The 10776-nt window shown below is 34.0% G+C and overlaps 1 protein-coding gene across 1 annotated transcript; it reads right to left on the bottom strand.

Moving 5' to 3' along the window:
* Positions 1 to 6891: 6891 nt before the first annotated feature.
* LOC149551590 (beta-glucosidase 18-like) lies at positions 6892 to 10271 on the bottom strand. The gene is made up of 13 exons (XM_089789709.1): positions 9901 to 10271; positions 9750 to 9819; positions 9605 to 9663; positions 9388 to 9463; positions 9235 to 9306; positions 8961 to 9048; positions 8618 to 8870; positions 8376 to 8491; positions 7981 to 8198; positions 7860 to 7891; positions 7674 to 7776; positions 7430 to 7538; positions 6892 to 7328 (listed from the first exon to the last, which is right to left on the bottom strand). Exons 1-13 carry the CDS (start codon positions 10021 to 10023, stop codon positions 7079 to 7081), a joined length of 1569 nt encoding a protein of 522 aa, XP_089645835.1. The 5' UTR covers positions 10024 to 10271; the 3' UTR covers positions 6892 to 7078.
* Positions 10272 to 10776: the final 505 nt, after the last annotated feature.

The raw sequence follows: 10776 nt of genomic DNA, 5'->3' as shown, positions 1-10776 counted from the left end.
TGCTCGTGAAATTAAGGATATTAATGCATACTCAAGTGTTTTTGACACTCACGTCAAAGGGAAAATTGTTGATCTCAGATTGGTTTTGACAAGTGAGTGTCAACACACTTGAGTTATTTACTTAGTTCATGTTGAAAAAGTAGTTCATGTCGAGCACAACATGTATATTATAGAACATCCTGAGTTCATAGTGAGTGTTGAGCCACTCATGTACCAAGTCACTAAAGTGTTGAGTAGATAGTGTATGTCGAGTAAAGGAGTTGAGGAAACAATGGATGTTGAGTAATATAGATGTCAAGTCATAGCATAGAGATTAGTATATGCCGAGCATCAAAGACTTCAAGTACTAAGTAAGACAGTTTTGACATATTTGTTTGTAGAGGCACAAACAACTATGTAAATAGTTGTTGAGTTGACTTAAAGATGAATTATGATATTTTGGAGATAAGGACAAATCTTAAGTTGGATTCCCAATGAAATTACATGTAGCCAATCAGAAAATGGGAAGGATTAAGCAGAAAAATGGATGAATCTCATTCATAGATTTATACCTAACCCTAAGTCGCCAAAGTCTTCCTAAGTAGGAAAAACCCTAAACTCTCCAGCAGTGTGTAAGGTGTTGAAGAAAAGTATAAAGAAGTTGCATTCACAAATAGAGAATTCATGCTAACTAAGGAGTTATGAAGTGAGACAACATTGTAGAATTAGTTAGAGAAGAATAAAGGAAAGAAGATAGTATATAGAAAAGAGACATCTAATCAAGAAGGGTCAAGAAGACATCAATTTACAGGTGATCTGTCATCAAGAAAACAAGTGCTAATTGTAGGATCAATGCTGAGACATTTTAATAGGTGATTTCAGTCAAAATCTCTTAATAAAGTAGTCGTAATAGGCTGTATTGAAATCCTCTAACAAGGTGTTTACTTAATTGTGAGTTAAAATCCTTTAGCAAGACACACTTCTAATAGGGTGTTGAAATCTTTTAGCAAGGTGAGACCTAACAGTCTTTGTAATCCTTTAACAAGGAAAACCTTTCATAGGGTAGATCATGTCCCATGATCAAAATATTGTACCCTTCATTGGATACACTTTATTATTATAGTAGTGAATATTTGTGGGTGTTATCCCCACCCCAATTTTACCTTCTCACTTGGAGGGTTTTTGGGTAATCATATCTAGTGTTATATGTGTATGAATGTTTACTTTCTTATATGTTTTAGATGTACATGCTTTTCATGTTATTTCAATTTAGACATTGAATTTATGAGATGGATGTGTGGTGAAAGTTTTATGGGTCCAAGTTTAAACTACTGATTCACCACCCCCCACCCCCTCCAAAAGTTTATCTTTCCTAATGTAATTCCAACATCATGAAGAGGTAACGGGGAGAAATTATCTCCTTCCAAGACTCCCCCTTAATTTCAACCTCAAATGCTATAGCATGCACTACCCCTTCTCAATGCAATTTTGAAATGGTTTTTAGTTTACCGTAAACTTCTACATTCAACATGTGGTTTGTGGATGACCACAAAATTTGCATGCAAGTTATGTCTATTGACCAAAAGAAATTCATTAGCATATAAAATCTTCAAATTCATCATTTTCTTATAAAAATCATAACTTGGATCTTTGAACTTGGATCAAACCTAGGAAATCCCATCATTCTCTTGGGATGCTCTAACCATGAGCTCTGGCAATATTAATGTCCAGTCCCCTATAGGTTTAGGTGTGAAATCCTCATATATTATCACCACCTCATATTGAGCCACACTACTAGTGCTTGGGGATCCAAAATCTGCTAGGCTCTCTTGCCCTATTGTTTACCAAATTGAAAGACAATGCTTGAACATTTATCTCTTATCAATTGATAACTACCATCTCCTCTTCTTTTGATCTCCCTTTATCCTATTTCACATAATCTTCTATTTTTTCTCAACCTAAAAACTTATTCATAAAAATTCCCCAAAATGATTTAATAAGTAAAGTAAAGTATCACATACCCAAACTACAATCTCCTTTCTACACCTATACTAAAATCTTCTTCTCATCGTTAATGTGAATTAATCTTAGATGCTCCTAGCAAGCCTAGATTTTTTATTTTTCTTTCTTTCTTTCTTTTTCTCCTTCCGTTTTCCTTTGTAACAAACTATAAACTTCAATAGAAACTTGGATCTAACATGCTCTGATACCACATGAAAGAATAAAAGGAATAACAAAACATTATAAGAAAATATGCTACAACAGAGAAAGGAGATTTTTCACTAATTGATAATAAAGTTGATTACAATATTTCTCATTTATAGAGAATTTTACATCATAGAGAAATCAGAGAACAATTACAAATAAAACTCCTAATAGAGTTGTCAACTATCCATGATTATTAGTTATGATTTATTTCTACTAATTAAACAACAAAATATATAAATAGACTTTAATTTCTAACTGATTGATCCTTATTCCTAAGATCTAACTACTAAAATCAATTTAGTTTCAACTATTAGTTATGTAGTTTAGTTTTACATGACTTCCTGCATGGAGGAGGAAATATTTACATGATTCTTCATGAAGAGGTAATGGGGAGAAATTATCGTCTTCCAACAAGAACAAACTATGGCATTGTAGGTATATTTTCTACTATCATGCTTAGTGTTATACTTCATAAACAAGAGGTCATCTCTCTGTGTAGAGCTATTTTTTGTGACAAAATTTGTGGTGTTCTAGAACGTGTTATCTTTAGCATGTATGAAAACTTGCATATTCCCTATCTAGAGGACTATTTGGCTCAAGAAGTGAGAGCACTAATTAATGTAGAAGGATTTGTCAAAATACCCATCCTGATCTTTAAGGATGAATAAACTTTTGACAAAAATGCTTCAATAGTTGTAAGAAATATCGATTGCCTTCTACATTAACTTCACATTGTCCCTTCAAAAAATGCAATGTGATTAAAAGACTATTGGGAGGAGGAACAACATAAAGTATTGAATAATTTTGGTAGAGCTCCACTAGAGAAATTTTAGATCATCCAAACCCTGATTTTTAAAACCAACATCGATTGAGACTCTTCAAGATTTTGGTCTAAGGAGGAAGACTTAGACAAATTTGAAGACTTGGTAATTTATGTACAGAAGAAGAAATAACTACCAAAAGAGGCATAGGTCTGATTTTTTGTGTTTATCTTTTAACAATCATATAATGTCATTTTTCATATGTATCTTCATACTTGGTTATATTTATATCTTATCATTGGTATTGATTAGAGACTTTCTTTTGAACTTTTGGTTTCTTCTTGATGTGGGATATTAGTTTATTATGCATATACTAATCTTTTAGTAAATAGTATTTATATCAATTTTCTTGGATATCAGTCAGTTGTTAAGAAATGGACTTGAGTTGTTAATTAATGAAGTTTCTTATCACATTTTCTTAATGGACTCAAGTTGTTAAGAAATGGACTCAACGTGCCATGTGGATCACCAAGCAGCCAAGTCAATAGGGTTCAGGCCCAATGATCATTAAAGGAAATAATCCTATTGAGTTCTACTTGAGTGTCATTCACGATATTCAAATTAATAATTTTTTAATCCCTAAGAAGCCGAAAAGGATGCTACATATTATTTAAATAATAAGGTTTAATCATGTGAATCTTAACCCATATCTCTCTCTTTTATTTCCTAAGATGTTTAATAATATCGATATCAGATATTTATGGAGTCAAGTGGGAAAGTACCCCACTCAATTGAGGCATTTCATATCAAATGTCATCATGATTTAATACATGTTTGACATCGACAATAGGGAACTAGCTAGCTTTATGAAAGGGTATGGAGCCAGGATCAAGAGTAAGATTTGTGGCAAGATTTTTATAATATTAACTCTTACAACTTATATTTTTTGTCACCCTTTTTTGGAAATGAAAAGTTCCATTATGCATTCAAAGCTCCTTAATTACATCCATATTCTTCAATTGTTGGAGAAGCTTCCTATGATGAGCAGTGTTGCAGACAAACGTGTTGTCAAGCTTAACTTGGGTCTCGAGAAAACTAACTAGTTGTTTGAGGAGGAGAACATTATGAGTGGTCTCTCAAAATGTGTTGAACCTAGAAATAGAAAAGAAATGGAGCACAACAAGGATATATGGGGTTATTTTATGAAGGGTGGATTACATTCTTATACCCAGGTGATAAAAGGCCATAACATCACCCTTCTGTCTAAGTTTGCTAATTCTTGGAACAAGTGTCAAGTGGAGATAGGGAGTATCATATTTGTGGTGAAATTGGAGCTGATTGGTGAAGTGATGGGTGTGGATTGTGTTGGTTTTCAAGTTTAAAGAAAAGTTACGTTGGATTATAGTAAATTTAGGCATAAATTCTTTGAAGGAATGGAAGAACCAATTAGAGTTAGTTCTAGAAATGGGTACGACAGGCTCTCCCTTCCTAGTCATTTTGGTGCCATATTTTACTAGCTAATCAAGTATTTCACTCTTGAAGTTCTATATATGACCTATCATTGCCACCATTTTTCTTTGCTTAGCATGTTGAGACATGGGGAAAAAGTTAGCATCTCGTTCTTTTTGTTTTCTTCTCTGGTCAACAACATCGTCCTAGAAGAAAACTCTCCTATTCACCAATGGCTCATTTAGTTCCTCTACCATCATGTATATGCTCACCATCCGAGTTTTGGTACATGCCTTTACGCCCATATAAAACCCTATAATGCCTAAAGGGCCTAAGTCCTCGATACTTATTGAAAAAAATTGCACCAATAAATCCCAAATGGAATGACCCCATTTCTTGGATAACCCTCATACCTCCAAATCCAAGAAGCTTAACATTCATTTGGAATAATCCCTTTTGCTTGAGGCCCCCAAAAAATAGAAGAATTCTTCCACTAAATATAGCCCTACCAGTACTAGGCTAAAAAAGGGAAAATGTTGGAAGACATTATTGATATTGACAAAAATAATGGGGAGGAATTTCTGATTTTTAGGTAGAGGAAAGAGCTATGGACTCCAAAAAGGAGAAGGGGAAATCTACTTCTAGGGAGAAAAGGTCAGTGAGATTCAAAAATATAAAAGGCTCTATAAGGAAGAAAGAAAGAAGGATTCCCACAATTCCCAAATGGAGGATAAGGCAGAAGAGACGAAAGTGGGGGAACACCAGAGAATGTTGGAGGTTGCGTCTCTAAAGATGTGGATTTTGAAGTGGAAGTAGAGGATACTAATGAGGAAACCCAATGTCCCTAAGAAACTGTAGTGGTGGTGGACTTGGGGATTTATGTTGATGAAGAGATCAAGTCTTATGACAAAACTAAGATTGGAGAGCAAGAATTTTCCCCTCCTATTGTCCAAAGGCATTTGAAAGACTTCAAAAAGGATTGTGAAAAAGGTTTTATTGAAGTTAATGAGAAGATTGAAAAGCTAAATAATAAGTTAAAAATTGTCATCACTGAACTTGAACTAGGAGTGGTTGTTTTCATCATTTGCAAGGTCGAGAAGGAAATGATGAGAAAGGTCATGTTTAGGGTGATTAATGGGAAGAGTAAATTGAGAAAGACAAGCCAAACTAAGGAGGAGAAGTGCAATGAGATAAAGAGTTCTATACAGATCGAGAATTGGATTGAAGAGATCAAGTACCTTAATGAAGATTGGGAGAACATTAAATAGACCTAGTTCCTCTTTCATGTGTTTTCAGTACTTATTGGGTTTTCTAGTGGTTTCATGTTTCGTATGTGATTTCTTAAAGTAAATTTATATTCCTTCAATGTTTTTGAGTTTGTTTCTGTTAACTAATAACTCTAATAATCCCCATTAATGTTGGGGTAGTAAGACTTTTAATTTGGTTAGTAAGTTTAGTATTTTAAAGTTTAGACTTAAGTTAGTTTTAGGTGTGGATGGTTTAAACTATTCGAAGACATGGTTGGTTTTAATTATTTTGATTTCTTGTAAGTTCTGGGTGGGAATCTAACCACTAGGGTTAGAGTTTGCTTCTATGTTGTTTGGTTGTAATGGCCCATGGTAGAGTCAAGACATTTGATGCTTTGTATCTCTCGACTTGCTTTGAAGTGGAAGTAATCTAGGTTGGATATAAATTATCTGGTTGTATCCCTTTTTATTTTATTTTTGAAGTTGAGCTTGTGTGTGTGGGTGGGTGGGGATGTGTAGAGAGATGGATGGTTTTTTTTAATTTGTATTATTTAGATGCTTTTGAATAATTCTAGTTCTATAATATCAAATATGTAATCTCTAATTTCTCTAGCTCTATTTTCTTATACTTAAGTATAGATTGTTTGAGTTTTCTGTGACTTAGTAATCTCTAATACAATTTATTTTTTAAAATTTGGCTTGCAAATTTTTTTAAAAATAAGCATGCAATAGTAATAACTTTTATATTATAGAAATTATTTTAAACATAAATAATATTAGCTACTAAATAATTGAAACAAGTATTTTAATTTATTTCTAAATGAAAGGAAAAAATAAAATTTTCATTGCATGTACTCGTGTTACAAGTGTGCTTAAAAATGCTAATAGATGTTAAATAAAGAATAAAAATAAATAATATTTTCTACTACTTTTCTAAGAGTTGCATGCATGAATTCATAATTAGAATTATTTAACTATTATTTATCAATACAATTATTTTACAAATATGATATTTTTTCTACAAAATTTCAAACTATTTAGTAGTTACAGAAAATTTTGTTTATAGAACCACCTTCTCCCTTAAAACTAGAACTTTAACTCTGTCTCATGAGACCCCTCCCTAAGAATACCTATATAAATTCACTCCAAAAAGCAACTGTCATTACCCCAATAGATCATAGATCATATTTATTGTGGATTTGAAAAATTAGTATAGATTTACTTTGCATAAATGACAAAAATATTGCTAATAAGAATAACTTGGATATGGTGGTCTTTTCAGGAAGCATCTACCCAGCCTACCTAATAGATATTAATTTATTATTTAATATTAAATTTAAATTACAAAATAACTGTTTTAAAATTTTGAAATAATTAATAATTTACAATATACAGCAATTCTATCAGCTGGATAGCCATTTCAGTCTTTTCATGTTATAGGGCCTCCACTGAGTGAGAGAAGTGATGCTTCATTTTGTTGCTTCGCCCGTTGACTTTTGGAATGTTGTGTAATCCACTTTTCTTGTTGAGGAAGTTCTTGTACCATATTGCAGATAGCTTTGGAATTCGCTTTAGAGTGGCATAATCAACATAGAAAAGCCCAAAGCGTTTAGTGTAGCCGTGTAACCATTCGAAATTGTCCAAAATCGACCACACAAAATACCCCCTCACATCTGCTCCTTTTCTGCAAATATAAACACATTCAATCCAGAAAACATCAATCAAGGTAAAGTATTGCCCAGTGTTAGAACACCAACTCATGTTATGAGGGCTTATTATACACACCCTATTGCGGATGCCAAATACTTCAGATAGCTTTCCATAAAGTTGACTCTTCGATCGTCATTCAAAGCATCCTCAAATGGGGCCAACGGATGATCTTGTTGAGCATAACCTGTGTGCACTTCCATTGTTATTACGACAAGTAGAATTGCTCGTTAATGGAACAAATGAATTCATCCAATTTCAAAGTCATTACAACACATAAGTGTTGATTATGGAACTTATGTATAAAAATGCATACACATACCATTTTCTGTGATGATAATTGCAGGATTGTTATATCTTTCTTTGACGTACATCACAATCTTTTCCATTCCATATGGTACAACAAAAAATCCCTCCATGCCCGTCTGCCATCATGCCAAATTAATGATAATCGTTATAACAGAAAAGGGGAAAAAGATAATGATCAAAAGCTGAAAATAATACATACCGGCTCGCCTATGGGTACTCCGTCTCTCTCACCTGCAATCGACACAGGGCTCAATAAGAATCCTTGCCAACAAAAGCTTTTTCAATAAAATTAACTTTTATTTTTTGGCGAGCCGCCTTACCAGTTGTATAGACTAATGCTTCTGGACTATACTCCATCTCCAAACAAAGCGAGAATATGCAGTCCTTGGCATATGATGTTGTGTAATGGTTAATGCCGATAAAATCATATGACCCCTTCACTTTCTCTGTCATTTCTCTGGAGAAAGTGGGCAGGCGCCTCCCTAACATTTGGCGCATTTCGGGAGGATAATCCCCATAAACAATTGGGTCCAGAAACCTTCACAAACATCAACATAATCCACAAATTTCCAAAGCTCAATCAATAACAGACGGTTATCCACATCAATATAAAAAATAAGGCAAGTTTATACTTGAAAGGCCGGAGCAATGTATTCGAATGTAAACATGGTTGAACTTTATCGGACCATTTTAATATGAAGGACCATTTTCTAACCAGGCAGTGTCGAATGCCAACAATCTTTCCACGGCTCCCTTGTCATCTGGTATATTCCTCAGAGGTTCATACCATGAAGACTGTATTACCATACCAATAGACCCTCCCTGCTTCTTCTGCAAATTTACGTGACTGATAATTATTGCTCATGATGTTCAAATATTAATTGAATGCAAATACAAGAGAAGTTCTATTGTGAATTGTGCATTGGACAACCGTCCAAACAATATACGATTTCTAACCTGATATTTGGTTCTATAGACGTCAACAGCTGCTGCGTGTGATAATATGACATTATGACCGGCAATGTAGGGTTCAATATTTGAATTGCCGTCGGTACAGTTCCCAAAGGGCCAAGAACAGCGAGAAGGGGGATAAGTTCCTGTAAGATAACCATACTGGACGAATATATTTGGTTCATTGAATGTTGCCCAGTATTTCACTCTGTCTCCGAATGCTGCAAAGCACACGTCTGCATATGCTTCGAAGTCCTTTCTGCAATTATGATGATATTATAGCTCACCAAATAAGAACTACTTGTTATAGAAAACTAAGAAATGGATTATGATATAGCTTATAGCTTACATTACGCGGGGATTCAACCAGCCCCCATATGAATCCTGTAATTGCTGTGGAACATCATAGTGATTCACAGTCACGAATGGCTCAATTCCTGAAAAAATCATAACTATGGTGAAACTCCTTAGAGAGTTTTGCAACGCTTAAATCGGGGATAGTACAGACTTTTGGTCAGGAATAAAAATAGCCCAATGCAAGAACAACCATCTTGCAGATAAAAACTCTTACTAGTCATTAAAAAAAAACTCAACAGAAACTTTTAAGATAGGAATTAACATACCCTTCGACAGAAGAGTGTCGATGAGATTATTATAAAACTCAATTCCCTTCACGTTGACAGCTCCACTTCCATCTTTATCACAAATATCAAATAGAAATGAATAACATGAAGATTAATCCCTCTACATGAATTTATACCATAGACAACATATACCTGGAAGAATGCGAGACCATGATATGGAGAAACGATAGGAATCTACTCCAAGGGAACTCATCAAATCGATATCTTTCTGTATTTACATATTTCAAGCTTAATTGTTCGTTTGATATATAATGTTTAAGAGTAACACTCAAAATCAATTTACATATTTCAAGATCAATTCAGTTGTTCCTTTAATATATAATGTTTAAGAGTAACAGTGATTTAATACCTTGTAACGATAATACTGATCATCAGCTACATCCCCATTACTTCCATCAGCAATATTTCCTGTCCGATATATCGTCCCCATCAGTAATATATTACTGAAAATAAGAAAAATCAAAACTTTAAACTATGAAAACTTAGAACCAAACCTGGATGAGTGTGAGTGAAAACATCCCAATTGTTCAAACCCTTTCCATCTTTCACGTACGCGCCTTCAACCTATAAGCCCAATCAGTTTAGCTTGACATGAAATTAAACTTAGTATTAATCAATTACAAATTAAGTAAAGGGAAAACAAACCTGATAGGAAGAAGAGGCGGTTCCAAAGATAAATCCAGGAGGAAAGCTTGTTCTATCAATGATCTCTACATCTCCGAAAACTGTTGCCACCATCATCATAATCACAATTACTACTTTCGACATATTTGGGTTCCCTTTGAAACAAACTACCTGAATTCAAGAATATGATGCAGATGTTGGTAGTTAAAAAATTGGCCTTTTTTGATGCCTTCATAAACGGTAAAAAGAGGCTATTTTGTGGTAGTCTTAAAAAGCACTAAAATCGGAAAGAGGTATAGTCTCAATCCACAGGAGACAGATTTCTGATTGGAAAGAGTCTACTTGAAAGAAAGACGAGCCATCTTCTCTCCTCTGTCCACGAGAAGCATGTTTAATCCTCAAACTCTGGCGAGTAATTATTAAATATGCGGACAAGTCAACTCTTTTCCATTTATAAGTTCCAATGGTGGGGGATGGCACGGTCTGGAAACGGCTCTCATAAATCTCACCTAATTTGTGATGGAGATTCAGCTTTTTCGCCTAGCCTTTCTGCTAAATCTCACCAAATTGAAAATTTAATAGTATTTAAATGCATAGAGTATTTGTTTATGGTTTCCATTTAGTCAACAAATGCAATTACATTATCAAATCAGCTGAGATTTGCCATTGTGTGACTGTTTTCGCACAATCTGAGGTATTGTTACCGTGCATTCCATGTGCTTTTAAAGAAATAATTTAGGTCGAAGACTTCAATCACCACCTTACATATTGACCATAATATTTAATGCATCACCAAAGACTAATCTATGTATATAACGGAAAATCATCTCAAGTTTTAGGAGTGGTACCATTAGAACTAGATAAATAGTGTTTAGAGAACTCATCAAAACGATGAAG

The sequence above is a fragment of the Cupressus sempervirens genome, chromosome 6, assembly GCF_028749045.1.
Source record: "Cupressus sempervirens isolate cs-2001-9-10 chromosome 6, ASM2874904v1, whole genome shotgun sequence".
NCBI classification, from domain to species: domain Eukaryota; kingdom Viridiplantae; phylum Streptophyta; class Pinopsida; order Cupressales; family Cupressaceae; genus Cupressus; species Cupressus sempervirens.
Note: the sequence above shows the minus strand (reverse complement) of the source record. Positions and strands in the feature narration are given on the sequence as shown.

Excerpts from the sequence above, each read along its gene's own strand:
- LOC149551590 (XM_089789709.1), bottom strand. The coding sequence starts at position 10,023 with ATGTCGAAAGTAGTAATTGTGATTATGATGATGGTGGCAACAGTTTTC. Across the intron at positions 9,464-9,604 it reads ATCAGTATTATCGTTACAAG|AAAGATATCGATTTGATGAG; the intron begins GTATTAAATCAC and ends ATGTAAATACAG. Across the intron at positions 7,329-7,429 it reads TATTTGGCATCCGCAATAGG|AAAAGGAGCAGATGTGAGGG; the intron begins GTGTGTATAATA and ends TTATATTTGCAG.